This window comes from Lolium rigidum, chromosome 7 (assembly GCF_022539505.1).
Source record: "Lolium rigidum isolate FL_2022 chromosome 7, APGP_CSIRO_Lrig_0.1, whole genome shotgun sequence".
In the NCBI taxonomy this organism is placed as follows: domain Eukaryota; kingdom Viridiplantae; phylum Streptophyta; class Magnoliopsida; order Poales; family Poaceae; genus Lolium; species Lolium rigidum.
Genome location: NC_061514.1, coordinates 194,337,109 through 194,354,436, shown reverse-complemented (window position 1 = coordinate 194,354,436; position 17,328 = coordinate 194,337,109). Strand labels below are relative to the sequence as shown.

The 17,328-nt window shown below is 48.7% G+C and overlaps 3 protein-coding genes across 3 annotated transcripts; 1 reads left to right on the top strand and 2 right to left on the bottom strand.

Annotated features, from left to right (window-relative positions):
• The first annotated feature begins 1,307 nt into the window (after positions 1–1,307).
• LOC124676598 lies at positions 1,308–2,583 on the top strand. The gene has a single exon (XM_047212633.1). It carries the CDS (start codon positions 1,308–1,310, stop codon positions 2,493–2,495), a length of 1,188 nt encoding a protein of 395 aa, XP_047068589.1. The 3' UTR covers positions 2,496–2,583.
• Positions 2,584–2,736: 153 nt separating this feature from the next.
• LOC124675692 (glutaredoxin-C6-like) lies at positions 2,737–4,813 on the bottom strand. The gene is made up of 4 exons (XM_047211768.1): positions 4,660–4,813; positions 3,900–3,988; positions 3,165–3,263; positions 2,737–2,995 (listed from the first exon to the last, which is right to left on the bottom strand). Exons 1-4 carry the CDS (start codon positions 4,761–4,763, stop codon positions 2,898–2,900), a joined length of 390 nt encoding a protein of 129 aa, XP_047067724.1. The 5' UTR covers positions 4,764–4,813; the 3' UTR covers positions 2,737–2,897.
• A 3,408-nt stretch (positions 4,814–8,221) lies between these two features.
• Positions 8,222–15,636, bottom strand: LOC124674481 (isocitrate dehydrogenase [NADP]-like). The gene is made up of 15 exons (XM_047210521.1): positions 15,381–15,636; positions 15,252–15,295; positions 15,032–15,141; positions 13,459–13,496; positions 12,571–12,648; positions 12,164–12,217; positions 11,981–12,082; positions 11,789–11,874; positions 11,610–11,713; positions 11,072–11,140; positions 10,878–10,993; positions 10,658–10,692; positions 10,441–10,583; positions 10,191–10,313; positions 8,222–8,634 (listed from the first exon to the last, which is right to left on the bottom strand). Exons 1-15 carry the CDS (start codon positions 15,619–15,621, stop codon positions 8,541–8,543), a joined length of 1,437 nt encoding a protein of 478 aa, XP_047066477.1. The 5' UTR covers positions 15,622–15,636; the 3' UTR covers positions 8,222–8,540.
• Positions 15,637–17,328: the final 1,692 nt, after the last annotated feature.

Below are 17,328 nucleotides of genomic sequence, written 5' to 3'. Positions count from 1 at the left end.
GGTGTCGATGGAGGAGCCTTCCGGGGGCACTTCCCCGTCCCGGCGGCGTGCCGGAACAGAGACTCCTGTCCCCGGATCTTGGCTTCGCGATGGCGGCAGCTCCGGAAGGTTTCTCGTACCGTGGCTTTTCCGTATCGAAGTTTTAGGTCGGGGACCTTTAAATAGGCGAAGAGGCGGAGTCGGAGGGCCGACGGGGCGCCACACAATAGGGGGCGCGGGCCCTAGCTCGGCCGCGCCGCCCTATCATCCGGGCCCACCGGGGCTCCCCTCCGGTGGCTCTCGGGTGTTCTGGAAGCTTCGTGGAAAAATAGGATGCTGGGCATTGATTTCGTCCGATTCCGAGAATATTTCCTTACTAGGATTTCTGGAACCAAAAACAGCAGAAAACAGCAACTGGTCCTTCGGCATCTCGTCAATAGGTTAGTTCCAGAAAACTCATAATAATGACATATAATGTGCATAAAACATGTGAGTATCATCATAAAAGTAGCATGGAACATAAGAAATTATAGATACGTTTGGGACGTATCACCTGCCAACAAGATCATCTCGATCCATCCATGTACTTGTTTCCAAACCCTGTCCCTCAAATACTTGAAGGCCCCATTCAAAGATCGACCAAACATCACGGCATGCCAAAATATTTCTCATTAAATGACTCGTATGTTACTTGCATAATATTTTGAACAAAAAGATCGAAGATTTGTACAAATTTACTCTTTGATCTAAAGCATTCAATACTTATCCAGTGAAGCAATAGTTTGTCTCGCTCCCTCTTCACTTGCTTTGACGAACAACAGGCTCCCATCAGCGAAAAGAAGGTGGTTTAATGCCGGAGCAGTTGGTGCCACCTTAATTACCTGGAGATGTGATGACTGACGACTCTGTTTTAAAAGGCCTGAAAGGCCCTCTGCTGCAATCAAAAACAAGTTGGTTTTATTTTTAGATAAACCACAAAATGGAAGGCCTGCTGCGGTGCTGCGTCCATGTGCCGACGGCCTTCCAATAAAAGGTTACTGGCCCAATCTCAAGCCCAACTATAGCCGGCCCATTACAAGACAAAAACTACCTCCGCTTTAGAATCCTCTTCGAAGAAAACGAGATTTTCCGGTAGAAAGCAGGGTTGACTTCGCGCCCCACCCGTGTCGTGTTACGCTTCGGATTCCGTACCTCTCAAGGTCGAGTTGAAGTTGCTGCCTCGGGGACCCGAACCGCGCCTCCTGTTGACTGACTTCTACAACAAACAAACAAGGCGTGCACCCCTGGGCGATCCATCCATCGCAGCAGGTAGCGTGCTGCACACAAACATGTACTGGCCCGCCCTTAAACCCTCGCCGGCCAAGAACCCGTCGCCGCCGGCCATGGCCTCCGCCCTCCCCGATCCGGAGGAGATCGACGACGGCTGGGTCGTGCTGCCCCCGGTCGCCGCCACCGCCACCGCGCCCAAATCCAAAGGCAAGCCTCCCAGGCCACCACCGTCCATCAGGTCTCCATCGTCCGCACCAACATCTGACGACGACGGAGCCTTCGACCCCACCCCCGACGACATCGTCCGGCGGTACCTGCCCCTGCGCCGATCGCTGCGCTGCGACGGCCTGCCCCGGCAGATCCACGACGCCGACGTCTACGGCGCGCACCCGGGCTTCCTCGCCGCCGTGTACCCGGCGGCCAACGGCCGCCCCGAGTGGTTCTTCTTCGTGTGCCGGGCGCAGTGCCAGGGCGGCCGCCGCAGGGCCGGGCCCGGCGCGTACCGCCTCGGCAGCGAGGCCAGGCTGCTCGGCGGCACCGCCTACTGCCACGCCTTCCGCTACTACGAGGACGAGGCCGACGTCGGCTCCGCCTCGACCAAGGAGACCCAGTGGCGGATGGACGAGTACGGCGACTGCCGCTCCTCCGCCATAACCGCCGCCGCCGCCTTCGACATGGTCATCTGCAAGCTCTACCCGACGCGCGGCGGGACCATCCAGCAGAGGCTCGGTGCCGGCAGCGCAAGTCTTCCTCCTGACGCGGACGCGAATAAGCCGCAGCTGCTCGTCCGTCTCTACCTGGACGCCGTCAACCTGGGTGACCCGCGGCGGTGCCGGATGTACGCAGTCTCCGACGTCTTCGCCGCGCACCCGGCGGTGCTCACGGCCACGTTCCCGGCGGCCAACGACCGGTGCGAGTGGTTCTTCGCCGTCCAGCAGCCCACGCGCGACGCCAACGAAGACGCGCGACCACGGAAGGCAGGGCCAGGGGCGTACGTGCCGATGCGCGAGGGCCGCGCCGTGAACGGCAAGGGCGGGGACGTGGGCTACCGCCGCGTGTTCTTGTACAGGGAGGACGACGAGACGGCGAGGCGGGTGTCGCGGACGGAGTGGTGGATGGAGGAGTACGGGTTCGGGCGGGACTTCCCGTCCGGCGAGCTGCCAGTGCTGGCCGAGCCGCGCGTGGGCGAAGATGAAGAGCTGGTGGTGTACAAACTGTACATAAAAATGGTTGGTGACCAGCAGTAGTGTGCTTCCTTACTAACTGTTTCGCAGAATCAAACAGATTTGATACTGCATCTTTGCTTCTTAAAATGTTTGGCTTCATTTTGAATGTCCTGCACGACATAGGACTGAAGCTGAATCCAGTCTTACCCTGGTATTGTTCCCTTCCAACAGGAGAAACAACACTATGTAATTATGCACATTTTCAATACGATATGATGTGATCATGCACATATTCAGAAGGACGACGGTACAAGTATATTAACACCGAGAGAATTTCAAATTTTATTTCTAGCGAGTTTTACAGAGATTTGGCAGCTATTTGGACACAATAGACAACAGTCTGGAGCTTACATTTATTTCATAATAACACGCAAAACAATGTAGCATAGTAACATGTTGGACAAATGCAACTCGCATGCCAAGCTAAGCAGTCATGGTATCCTTGGAAGCAGAACCGGAGATCGCTCCAGCCTCCCTCAGCAAAGGCACCAGCTTCCCTGACTTCTCCAGTGCAAGAGTATCTGCCCCAAAACAAGAAAATTGACATGCTCAGGTAAAATCCAATTATGAGCAAGCAAGCAATCACCTTGGCTTGTATACCAGAGTTTGACACTAGGTGGCCAGTTATTCAGTATTAAAATGTCAGCGTCAAGTACTACTAGTAATTGTAGCGAAGGCGAAATGACTCACCATCGCAACCACCGATGTGTTTCCCATTGATGAACACATTTGGGACAGTCCTCTGTCCAGTCCATTGAGCAAGAGCAGATTGCATATCAGCTCCATCACCTTCATAAAAGACGATGGATAAGTTCAACAAGAGTTGTGCCTTATCTCTAAAGAGGTTGATAAGAATTGCTAAAAATATAATCATTGCCCGCAGAGTAAAACACATGATTCCACTGCAACTTCGAACATGATAGGTGTTTATCACGAGAGTCCAAACACAACTTAGATGTCCTCTGACCAAAAAGAAACACTTGAATTTTGGAGCACCATGTTTTGAACTGAAGAACATGCTTTAGTAACATCATGTAAACGATTATTAACAGGATGGTTTCTACTTTTTGAGAAATCCTTAACAAAACAGTAAAAAGAATTGAGGTTTTGATGGTGGCACTTTGATTACAATAATGTTTCAGAACTGGTTGCTGCCTCACCTAGATTGCTTCTATAGTGCATAACCAGACAATCAAACCTACCAAGAGGTTTAAGATGATGCCAAAATTATTACTTAACTTGTTTCGCAGGTCAAAGCTCTCAAGTTGAATATTTTCTTCCTAACCAAGAAAATCAATGTATGTAGTCTATCTCATCAAAATAATGCAATGAACATCGAAAGATAGGCAGGCAGCCAGCTCTGTGCTCCAAGTGAATTGCACGATGCGCAGAAGCAGAAACAAGAAGAATCAAGTGTTGACTCACCTTCTACATCCAACTCAATGGCCTTGAAGCTTGCTCCTAGCTTTGTGAAGAGCTGCTTCACCCGTGTGCAGAAAGGGCAGTAAGACTTGCTGCACGCAGACAGCCCAGAAAATCAGAGTTAGCGTTAACAAGGGGCGTCATCATCAATGAAGACATCAAACATGCGTTGCAACCTGCAAATACTAGTAGCTTTACATCAAACATGGAGCAGCTGGCATGAACAAAAAAAAAAACTAGTAATTCCGTCATTGCAGCAAGTTGTGAAGCTCAGCATCAGGACAGGAACAAATAGCAGCGCCACCAAACATTTAGAGCGCAAATAGCGACCTACTACTGGATCCAGGTAAAGCATCCCATACTAGTACCGATCTTCCAGTCCTTGCAGGTGTTTCGACGATTTTTGAGCCATAAACCATCCAGAGTTCGAAACAAGCCAATAATAGCATAGGTACAAATTCAGGACTGGTAATTTAATATTCTCATTAGATTCCTTCCTCCACAAAGAAGGAATACGTATTGTATAGGGGGAAAGGAACAGGACAACGAAACAGCGAATATGCTCGACTTGTAGGCAGGGATGGGGAAAAGATGAGTACTACGGATAGTATTGGGATCTATCTGTTCTTCCTCATCCACGTCCCCTGTCCCCTCCCCCTTTTTCAGTTCGATTACAAACCAACCGGAAAGTTGATCAGCGTTTGTTGAGCAGGGCATGAGCGAGCAATTGAGAAGGGAACGAGAGGGAGGGAGGCAGACGCACCTGAAGACGACGACGGGAGCGGAGGCGGCGATTTCCTTGGCCTTGGCGAGCGCCATAGCTAATGATTCTGGGTTGGAGGAGGCGGAGGAGGAAGCGATGCCCATCACGGCCAGGGGCGCCCTGTATTTATACAGCCGGAGGCGAGCGACGGGACAGGCGGCGGGGTTCCGTCCTGGTGGGGCGGGGGCGGGCCGGGGGGCGTAAATGCCTAATCGGTGAGGCGAGGACCGCGTGTATACCCGAGAACCGCGTGGCACTTCTCCCGACCTAGACTAGACGCGAGTCACGGCTCACGTATGCCGCGTGTATACCCGAGAACCGCTGGGCCGTCCGTTTTGGGCCGTTTAGGTCGCCGCCCGGACACGCGGACAGCGGCCCGCGTCCGCGTGTCCGTTTGGGTCGCGCGCTGCGCCCAACGCGCGGACGCATCGCAAATTGGAGAAACACGAAAACAAATTTAAAAGGGCAAATTTAAACGATATTTGATTAAACATATGCCCTATTTTGGGCAAATTTAGTACATAGCCCTATTTTGGGCAAATAAAACTAACAAAAGAAGCCCCTATATGGGCTTTTAAATTTAAACTAAAATATAAACAGAAAATAAAAAACCCTCTAGGGTTTGGTCGGCGGCGCGGTGGCCGCCGGTGCGCCGCCTAGCCCCTGTGGGCGTCGTCGGCGGCGTCGTCGAGGTCCCGGGCGGCGAGGCACCGTTGTGGCTCGACCGCGCCGGGGACTCCGGCCGAGGAGACCACGAGGCCTCCTCCCACGGCGAGTGGGGGTCGGGAGCCACCCGCGCCGCCTGGAGGCGCTGCTCGCCTCTCTGCCCGGCGGCGCCGCCGGCCTCCCGGCGCCGACTCCTCCGGCGGCGGCACCTCTCCTCCCGGCGGCGCTGCTGCTCGGCGGCGCGGCGCCCGGCCTCCCTCGCCGCGCCGTCTCCTCCTCCTCCTCCCGTCGCGCCTGGAGGGCTCGGGCGTAGAGCTCCCGGCCCTCCGCGTCCTCCACCTCCCGCCGCGCCGCCTCCTCCATTTCGGAGGTGCGAATGGCCGCATGGAGTTGCGGCCATTTCGCCTCCTCCTCCGCCGCCGAGACGATGAGGGCGGCGCGGAGGTCCGGGTCCTCCTCCGAGGACTCGGGCTTGGGCTCGAGCAGCGGCGGCGGCGGTTGCGGCAATGCCGCGCCGCGGCGGGCGGCCTCTCCGATGTGGAGGCCGCCTCGGTTTCCGCACGATGGTCGCAGCGCCGGCGGCCGACGCCGATCGCTGCCGGCCTCGTCGTCGTTCGCTCCGGGAGCGAGCCGTCGCTTCGGGGCCATGGCGGCGGTTTTTGCTCGGGGAGTGGAGTGGGAGCTGGAGTGGAGGGCCGGATCCCCTCCAATCCCCATTTAATAGACTCCCCGGTCACCGACAGGTGGGCCCAAGGGAGACGAGGCGACCAGCACGCGGACGCGAGCGGACGGCGCGTGCCATCCGCGGCCACGCAAACCTAGCCCAGATTTGGGCCGGGTTTGCGTCGTTCCGGACGCCGCGGCCGTCCGCTTTTGCGGTGCGTCCCCGCGTTGGGCCGGGTTTTTGTCCGGCTGGACCCATCCGGACGCGCGGGCGCGGGATGGGTCGCCCCGTTGGAGATGCCCTGAAGTCTCAACCCTGAGGGCATCTCCACCGGCGCGCGCGACGCATTTCGGACGCTCAAAAGTGAACGCGAGCGTCCGTTTGTGTCGCCTCGCGGACGCCAAAATGACCGTGAGGGGCGAAATGCTCGTTTGCGTCGGGGGCTACCTCCAGCGATCCGACGCATTTTGGACATGCAACTTTTTTTTGTGCTACTTCTTTTCAATTTAGTTGAATGATCAAGTTTTAAACGCGAAAAAGATGTACTCATGATGTCATGTTGGTCCAATCGAATAGATTATAGCCTAAACAATTAACCGGATACGTCAATCGACTAGATTCAAACATATTTAACATACAAATAAGAAGAAATTTAAAAACATATAAACTAAAACTATTTTTTGGCCTTTTGTTCGAAGGCCCTGCGTCGTCGTCGTCGTGGAAACTCCTCCGCCTCTTGCTTGTCACCTCGTCGTCGGAACTGGAGGACGGCGCGCCCGTCGAGGACTTGAAACTGGAAGAAATAGCGTATTCATCGTCGTCGTCGGTGAACGGACGACGACGCGCCGCCCGCGCCAGCGCCATGGACTTCTTCCTTGCCGCCGCCTTGTCGTCCGCCGCCTCCTGCGCCTCCAATCGGGCGAACTTGCTGTCGGAGTTCTCCTCCTCCTCCTGGCCCTCCTCCTCGTCGTCGGTGTCGCCGCGGCGCCGCCTCCGTCCTCCTCCCGGCCTTCGCTCGCCATTGCCACCTCCCTCCTCCTCGTCCTCACTCGGTGTGGAGGTAGGGTAGGCTGGGCGTGGAGCCCGGATCGCTTGGCGTCGCCGGCGATTCCCACCAATGCAGGAATCCGGGCGACTTGCCCTCGCTCTCCGAGTCGGACGGCAGCGTGTAGTCGCTCATGACGTGCCGGTGTTGGAGAAGAAGAAGAAGAAGGAGGCGGTTGAACTTAAATTACCGTAGACGCGGGGGTTATAATGTGCGCGGATTAACGGCGGCGCGTAAAACGAAGAGGCCGGCGGTTGCTCTTCCGCGGCGGTTCGGCGCTCCATTGCGGCGGTTAGTCGCCGCGGTTGTCACACCGACGTGCGTTGTGAATTCGAAGCCGATCGAACCTAGATCGCTGCCATGAGGGCTCGTGGGGACGCGAGCGGACGCTCCGTGCGACCGCCGAGCGTCCGCGGAGACGCAAACCTAGCACATATTTGGGCCAGGTTTGCGTGGAGACGGCCTGAAGCCGCTGGACAAAGTCGGGGAGGCTGCTAAATACGCAGTCAGGATTCCATCGGTTGTTGACCCATCAGATTGCTATAGATGGACACTTTTTTCGTTTCTTTTTCGACGCAGCCGGCCGGCCTCAAGGGCCGAGTCGCCGAGAGCGAGAAGCCAGAAAACAAGAGGAAATGGAAACCATGAGCAAGAAATTCAAAAAGTTCGTGTAGAACAAGAAAGGGAAAACACTTCGGTCATGTCAAAACTGACCTCGCCGGCACGTTCTGCTGCATCTGGGAAGGAATGCTTTTACGTTCTGCTGGAGACCACGTCATCGGTGACGACTGCGAGCATCGTGTATTCACAACCACGATCCATGACCTTTATTTCATGGACACGGGGCCAATTTCACAATACTGCAAACAATTCAATTTTGTCAGTTCTAGGTCGACTGGTAATAAAAATTAGTTCTAGGTAAACTCTATGGCTGTTAGATTTTGCGTCGTGATTCGTGTACAATTGCACAACAGAATTCCCAGTTACACATATACTGCACATATAAAACCGTAACAGAGAACTAGCAGCGTCCTTTGAACAATGTACACCGCCTAAAGACATTTCACTGCCTTCTTTACAAAGGAGAAAATACTCGTATCAAACTTCCAAGGGCAAAATTACGTTCCATAACACTGACGGAGCTCTTCATACACCATTTCAATCAAAAGTACAGAGCCACGATTGGACGAAAAGCACTAGATAGAATTGAGCAAAAGAAGAATGAATAAGAGAGGCTAATCTGATGTACTGAATAATTCACTGGCATATGGACCATTATTTACCCAATATACGCTCAAGAGGATGTCCCATATAGAAGGTTATTATTAACACGACAAAATGGCATGCCTTAGCAAAATTACTTCCAGACAAAAACCCAACTGGATGGGGTCCTCTGTCTCATCCTCCCAATCAAAATGTGCGCCGCATGAGCACCGCCAGAGCGAAGCTGATCCCACCCAACCCGTACCAGGCTTCCAGCGATAAATAGCATCTGGAAATGGTGGACTACAACGCAGCCGGTATCTGGATCTTCTCTTGCAGCCTCTGAGCCACAGCATCAATGAATTCCTCGGTGCTCAGGTAATACTCCCTTGTTACCCTAGCAACAACAATGAGGAGGAAACAATGTCATGCTAATGTAAGCACCAGGTAAGAAACAGAACAGCACATCGGAAGCAACAAACACTGGAAGCAAGACATCTGACATGCTGTCGCAAAAAAAAAGTGATTCTTAAACTAAAGACAGGGCAAGCACATGTTAAACAGATAAGAGTGATTGACATACACATACCACGCAAGACAAGGTGGTATTATACTCCCTTGTTCATTCTTATCCGTAAATTTCATATAACTACACTGCATTTTTTGCCAACCGAGCTAGCACCCTTTCTAAAAACTACACTTCTAGATGAACTACAAAAGAACAATGGTTTTAAGTAGTTCCATCAAACTACACTTCTTGCGTATCATGATTTTAGAAACCCAGGTTTTAGGATTCAACTGAATTTACAGGTGTGGCTTACCCCATCAGTCAATACAAACCATGAACGGGCCCATTATGAAGTTCCACTAGAAACGTTCACAATTTTGTGCCTGGCGTGTGGGCTGTGCTATCGTGTCTATATTATGGAAAATGCCAGAACTTCATATAATTGCACACGGAGGGTGTACATGATAAATAGTGTGATTTCCTTGAAGAGTAATGTAAGAAATTGGCTCTAGGAAGTTTTCCAAGAACGTTGCTTTAAGAAATTTCTAACTTTCTATACCGCCTATTTGATTTACAGTCCTTTTGAAAATTGTAAGGCATGGATTCACAATTAATGTTATTTTCGCACTTCTGGCCTTTGTTATTTCATCTTTTTTTATTAAGCATTTATGTATGACGAGAGATGAAGCTGGCTGGCAGCAGTAGCAGAGCAGTAGCATGAGCCGGAGGCATGCAGATGTGGGGATTTTTTGTTAGGGATTTCAGTGAGCTAGGGGATTTGTGATGGATGGGAGGCAGGGGAAGTTTGTCTCTATGGAAATGAAAGCATAAATATGAGAGGGATATTGACCGGTACTTGTGCTTAGTCAGTGATAATGGTATTTTTCAAAGGATCCGAAAGTTGGAGTGCCATTTTCTGTAAGTCAGTTTCTGTAGTGGTAGCATATAACAAATTAACCCTTGCAAACAATGAAACAAGTGGGAGAGTGCAAAACATAACCTATATTAATATTCATGAAGAAAAACCAGAACTTGAGGGGGACACTATTACTTATCGATGAACTGCTGTTTCTTGCAAATTCAGAATTGGGAATAACTGAATAAGCATTGTACTTCCTCCCGCACTCCCATGAGTTAGAGGAAGTGCTATTACCCAGAAGATTTTGGTTAATCATAAAAAATAAGCAGTGGAAATTCTGGTAATAACAAGAATATTTGGTCCACTGCAACAGCGAATAATTCGCTACTTACCTTAGTCTATAATTATTATCAATACAAATGCTACAATCTTTTTAGCTGTTTTGTTTTATTATCATCATTGTGGGATAATATCTGCTAACAATCATACTACTACTGTGCAGACAGGTCCGCGCGTTCGGCAATAAAGGATACCATAGTATTTGAACTAGCACAAGAACCAAATACATATACATAAATCAGCTTACTTGGGGCCATGGCTAAGAAGTGCAAGATCCTTTGTCATTTTCCCAGATTCCACAGTTTCAACACATGCAGATTCAAGCTTCTGTGTGAACTCCAGCAGCCTGTCATTCTTATCCAGCTTTGCTCTGAACGGAAAAGGTAGTCAATATATAAGCATGTGAGAAAAATGTAACGTTTGAACTGATTGTATAACATTATTATAGATGTTCTAAATTCATGTGTAAAATTTATCATCTGCACTATCATCATTACCTATGTTCTAGCCCACGAGTCCAAGCAAATATAGAAGCTATGCTGTTGGTACTCGTCTCCTGTCCCTTCTCATGTAGCCTGAAATGTCTAGTGACAGTCCCATGTGCAGCTTCTGCCTCTAATGTCTTCCCATCAGAAGATAACTGAGGAAGAGAGCATGTTTAATTAGTGGTCAAATACAATAACTCTACAGAAAAGCAAAAGGACCATGAATTACCAGAACAGATGACATCAAACCCAGAGAACCAAAACCTGAAACAAGAACCCATCAAGAACAATAGATTGAGTATAAAACACAAATAGCATTACTATTAAGCATGCATAGTGGATAGCACAACCATGTGGTTTCACAAAATCTATAACTCCATAATTGCAGTATGTTTATTAGGTACATAGTTGCAGTATGTTGCAACATCAGAAATAGAACATATGCAGACCTTGGGCAAGGAAGTCACTCTGAACATCGCCATCGTAGTTTTTGCATGCCCAGACATATCCTCCTTCGCTTTTCACAGCATACGCGACCATGTCATCAATCAAACGGTGCTCATACCTACATGAATCATGAAAAGATCATTTTTAGTTTAAGTAGAATCCCAGTGGTCTAATTCTGGTATAAATTAGCACACACCATATTGAGCTTTCCTCAAACTTGTCTTTCCAATTCTCTTCATATACCTCCTGAAAAATGTCCTTGAATCTATGGACATTAAAATTTTGCACATGTCAAGTTAGGACTGATGTATGACAATATGATTAGCTGCAAAAATTTACTTAAGGTCATCAGAGATTCAGAGCAACAATGATAAATCACGTGTACTCTATATATAAACAAGTGTGCGCATCCAATGGGAAATCTTAAGGATAACTATGCATCAGTCAGAAGTGTACAGTAAAGAGAGTAGTTTATTTCTTCAGGTTTTATTAGAATAATCACTTCGCCTACCAATAAGGCCTCAACAGAGCACAACAACGAAGGCCCTTGGCTAGTGGACAACTAATGCTAGTTAAGGAACATGTTGGACATTCACATTTTACAGTGCAGCCTAAAACCACGTAAACATTTACAAGCAGTCGTAGAGACCGGTTGGCAGTCCTTGCAACAAAAGATTGCTTAATGACTGCAACAAAATAAAAATATATATAGTAAATAAGGTCATTCCATATACCTGCCGTCGTATTTTTTGAGTATTGTATTCTTGGTACTCAGATAAAGAGGCCATTTCTTGGACAGAGCCATTGCCATTGATGACTCAGCAAATGCCCTAATAGACTAAAAGAATAGAGCAGAAATTAGCATAGCACTCAAGAGAAGAAGGTAATTGACTATATTAGTTTGCTATCATACCTCGTCCACATTGTACATTGCTAACGCAACTCCAGGACCTTTAAAATCATGTACATCTAGCTCCACCGGCTCAGCTCCATCAGGGACTGATTTCAGTTCCAAGACAGGAATAGATGAATAGAAGTTCAATAGAAGCTGTGGAACTAAAATAAATGGTAAATGAAGAAGTAAATAACTGCCAATGGAGCTCACCAAAAACCATCTTAAGCTTTCCTGGACCATTAATAATTGTGTCAGTGGCTCGATACTGATCTCCAAATGCATGTCTTCCTATGCAGATGGGCTTCTTCCAACCTTCAAAACCAAGTTCCTTCCTTTAATGTGGTAACTTTCTTACTTGTTCTCATAACCATAATTTTACGTTTCCACCCTTACCAGTAAGTATCCGTGGAATGTTTTTACACAAGATGGGCTCCCGGAAAACAGTTCCTGTGTCACGAAAATATGAAATGCAGAGTTAATGGTCATGATCCAGACTATTATGTATGCTCTTGGAAGCATGCTCACTAATAATTTTCATATTATTGTTATTGTTATCTGTGATAACCTACATAAATATTCTGTGCCATTCCAAGTTTAGGGTGATGGTGTGATATACACGGAAACAATCAGTTCAAATAGTCACTTGTAATATGGCAAAAATGCTAAGAAACTGACCAAAATTTACAAATACACTATTACAATATACTTACAACCTAACACCCGTACATTGTTAGTTTCAGCTGATTTCAACCAGTAATATGTGAAAGATCAAAGGCATCTCAAATAGCTGAATAACAAACCATTTAGAATGTTCCTGATGGTGCCATTTGGGCTCCTCCACATGGACTTGAGCTTGAACTCTTTGACTCTTGTTTCATCTGGATATGAACATAGAAAGAAGACATATTAATACAGCAAAATGAACTTGCCCAAGTACTCATAAACTGTTCAAATGCACTCAATCGAACTATTGGTGCAACATATTGAACTTCATCATCAAAGTTAAATAACATCAAACAAATATTGTTACCTATGAACTTAAATTTAGTAAACACAGTATTAAGTTAGTAACACAGAACATAACTGGCAAACAATCCAAAACAAAAGGCATAAGAGGGTATGTTTCACTAAAGGCTTCAATTGCACCTTGAAATAGATAAACAATTAGTTGTATACTCGCACATGATGATATATGGAAACTTAGTGAATGGGTATCTGAAGAAAATCCCATAAGGGGTAATCAGCATTTCAACAACACAAGAAAAAATGATGGAACCATGAGAAATTGTGCAAACTAAATAAAAAAAAACCATAACATCTTCATTAACAGCTAGGATAATCAAAAATAGTATTTACACACGGACATAATTATGTTATTCCTCTTGCAATTTATGTCAATAGATAGTCGCCTCTAGGGTACAAATCTGATTGTGGCTCTACAAAACTCTGGCTAGTAATGACCATGGAAAATAGTGTGCATATTATGTGATCAACATTCTTATATATATTTTAAGCCCATGTAAGCAAGCTGAGCAATACATGCAAGTTACAGATATGCATGTGCCAAAAGCACGCATCCATTTAAAAGAAAATTTTACAAAATAAATGTACAAAACTGAGTCATGCATGCATTTCAACGCCAAACAATAAGAATTAAATATTGGACATCAAAGTTTAAAGGACTCTACCAGGAGTAATTGTAGCACACTTAACAGCAACATTATACCTGTTTAGTACACAGAGAAGAGATCAGCAAAGATAAGAAAATTGATGTAAAATCATACTTTTCAAATACGTAGAATATAAAACTCTAAAGCCAAACTTCGAACAAGGGCCACAGTAGAAGATGAACAGTTTTAGTTTTGTCTTTTGTAACCCCAGTTAGACAAGAAATGTGTATAAAGCAGAGATATGTGCATTTTTCCTACTTCACCACAATGACGATGCAGAAACTTATACTCCCTCCGATCCATAACTGAATAAAATTTGAACTAAAACCCCGATACTTATTATGGACTGGAGGGACTACATCGTATGATTTCTAGCATAGCATATTGAAGCATACCAAGATAAGAAGCAACAAAGTTTCATGGGCGAAGATAAAATATCAAAGAGGGCCCACCATTTGGTAAAGTGCATAGTACTAAAGATCTAATTCCGCAGATACTTCATAGAAACCTATCAGGAAATGGATATACTACGTATTAGAATATATGCTGCTTATCCGCTTAATGGAAGGATGCACAAACGACCATTTGCAGACTCTCTAAAAAAATTGTTGGATATGAAACTGGGTCACAAGCGAACTAGCAGGAATGGAGAACAAAATATTCGACACCTTGCTGTGAAGAGTCAAACTGAGAGCACTTCACACTGATATTATTATCATGCACAATATTATGCGCCTGCAAACAATCTCTACATGCATATGGCTTACGTATGAAGAGATAGTCCTTCTCAACTAAAGTAAAGGTTCGGCTTGCAGTTGCTGCGCTGAAGTGTTCAATCAACTAGTTAGGGGAATATTTACGAGTTGTGGGAAGTCTTTTTCTGTTGTACTTATACCAAATAAGTTGCTTCCAACTAAATAATATATCCATAAATAGGAGCAAACAGAATAAGTGCATGTTAGATGAACACGTTGTAAGGAGAGACGCTTTACTGGCTGAAGTATGAACACTTAGCTCAGGTTCAATTTTGGGGGTTTAACTAAGCATATTGCGCACATGGAAAGCAGAAGATATCCAATAACTCCGTCTCTTCCAGCCCCTTGTTCAACTTCGAGTGAAAGTTTAGGAAAACAAACTTGAGTGAGACAATCCCGTGGGAAATGGGCAAGCTAAAATCCATCAGGTATTGCGCCTGATAGCTCAATACAATACAATACAAAAAAAACAAAAAAAAAAGAGTTTGGCGCAGCAACATGGAATACAAAATTGATGCAATCAAGTTAGATATTCAGCTACCAGAAGTGATCACTTCATTTCCACACAAATACCGCAATATTCATCATCAATAATTGCAGCTACTAAGCGACGTCTCTGAAATCTAGCATATGAATGCCAGATGCATCTCTCATAGCTTCATCCAAATGCTACTCCAACTAACCAGGTCACATAGATGAGGAATTGGATCATATATGTCATAACTGAGACCACAAACAGGGAAAGACGACCAATCCACTTCACTTACTCCCACTGAATCAAATCTGTCATAACTGAGACCACAAACAGGGAAGGAGGACCAATCTGCTTTACTTACTCCAACGTAGCCTCGGCACTCTCGACGGTGACCTTATCATCGGTGGCATCCCGGTTGAGCACCCCGAGGTCAAAGTACTTTACATCCAGCTCCAGGTACGGGAAGATAAGCTGCACGCAGCCCCATTCACGGCCAGCATCACGGAACAAATCAAACTCGTGCTAACTACCACACAGGCAGCGATCGGAAAGGGGAACAGGATGAAAGCGGAATTCCTTACCTTATCCTTTATCATCTTCCATATTACCCGCGTCATCTCGTCACCTGATGAGAAGGAGTTGGCACGTTTATTATATATACTCGAGATTGATAGGGAAGGGGGGAGGAGGTGTGACGACGAGGCACGCACCGTCCATCTCGACGATGGGGTTCTGGACCTTGATGCGGTGCTGCTCGGCCACCGCGGCGTAGCAGCGGAGCGAGGCCCCGCGGAAGACGCGGGCGCCAGGGGCAGGGAGGCGGGCGGGCGGGGAGGGAAGCCGGCCGCGGACGGCGAGCCCGGAGGGGTTTAGGAGGAGGGCTTTGGTCGCGGCGGAGCCGGCGAAGGGGGCCATGGCGGCGAGGCGGCGGGGCAGGAGCAGGTGGCGCATAATCCCACCGCCGACCCGCGAAAGCGGAAGGCGGGAGCTCCCGGCGCGCGTGGCCACCCGGAGTCACGGGTGGGAGCCCGGCGGAACGGAGGAGGGCGGCGGCGGAACGGACGAGCGGCGTGTGGGGGAAGTTGGCGCGGCTTGGACGAGCCGGACGAGACCAGGTTTGGGCTATTTGATAAAATGCCCCACTTTACTTTGTCATTTGCCTCAAAGGGCATACTTACTTTGGCATGGATGAAATGCCCTGCTTTACATTGCCCATTTGTTAAAATGCCCCGTTTAGGGAAAGAAGTCCAAATAACCTCCTAACTATGAGCTTTGGGGCTGTAACCCCCCCTAACTATAAACTAGGGCAAATCACCCCCTAAGTATCCAAAACCGGGTAAATTACCCCCCTAAGTATCCATGGGCTGTTTTGGCTCCGGTTTTGGCCACGGTGGACACCGGTTTAGGCCAGGGTGGAGGAGCGATGGGCAGACCTGTTCAGAGAGGAGGCAACGGAAGATCAGTTTAAAGTACACCACCGAGTACCCCGCGCCGCGCTCATCAAGGCCGACCACGTCCGCCCGTGGCTGCGCTACGGCATGTCCCGCGCCGCGAAATCCTTTAGTGCTCAAGGTGCCTCCATGCACAGCAGAATCGGAAGAACGAGGGCATGGCTCTTGAGCTGCCAGCCTTGGCTGTAGCGGTGACGGTGACCATGGCGCTAACCCTGGGCAGTGCCACCCTTACGCTCCCCGTCCCCGTTCTTCCCTTGCATGAAGAGGCTTCGGCTCCAGTACCTGGTGATGGTCGCGGAGCTAGACCTCTCCTTCGACGAGCTCAAGGAGCTGACAATCGTGTGGGCACCTACGCACGCTCTGCGTCACCTACTCGTGATGTCTGAGAAGAGACCTGCAACATACGCGACGAGCAGGCTGAGCTCTCACGCACTGAGCGCGAGTTCCGTTGGCGTCGTAGCCGAGCCGTATCGTGCAGCCGAACGGGTACGACAGCGTCATGCCCCGCGGCCCCAAAGCTCCACGGACCACCGTCCCGCCATTGCAGCTGCCCGGAGCGCACACCAGGTAAGCTTCACGTCCAATCGTTCATGCTCCATGAAACCAGTCGTCTAAGCTGGAATAGCTCTCCACCATGGCTAAAACCACTTGTCCAGCTGTACCAAAACAGCTAACAAAACAGCCCAAGGGGCTCTCTGTCCGGTTTTACAAACATATGGGGGTTAAGTGCCCCGATTTAAACATAGGGGGGTTAGTGACCCAAACCTGATACTTAGGGGGTTATCTAGACTTCTTTCCCTGTTCAGGTGATTTGCTGGTACTAATATCCTATTAAGTCTTAACCTAGTTCTCTAACCTGCAATTAATCCTTTGGCCCTGAGCGGATTGACGTAGAGCTGGGCCACCCGTGCACATCTGCCTCTCTCTCCTCCATGTACGAATACGCACTTGCGCAGGTTAGGAGATGGCGATGACCGGCCGGCCGCCGCAGCCAAGCCCAGTGTCGTGCTTTCTTTTCCCCGCGGCGTCCCTCTCAGCTCCTTCGTCCGTGTCCCTGTGGGCTGTGGTAGGGCGACTTGTCCTGCGTGGCGGGGCCACTGATGGCGGCGGCGGCGCGTCGCGGCGACTCGTGGTCCGGATGACAGGGGTGAAGTGTTGGGACGCGGCGGCGGAGAGAGGGCGGCGCCGAGCTTCGTCGCGACAG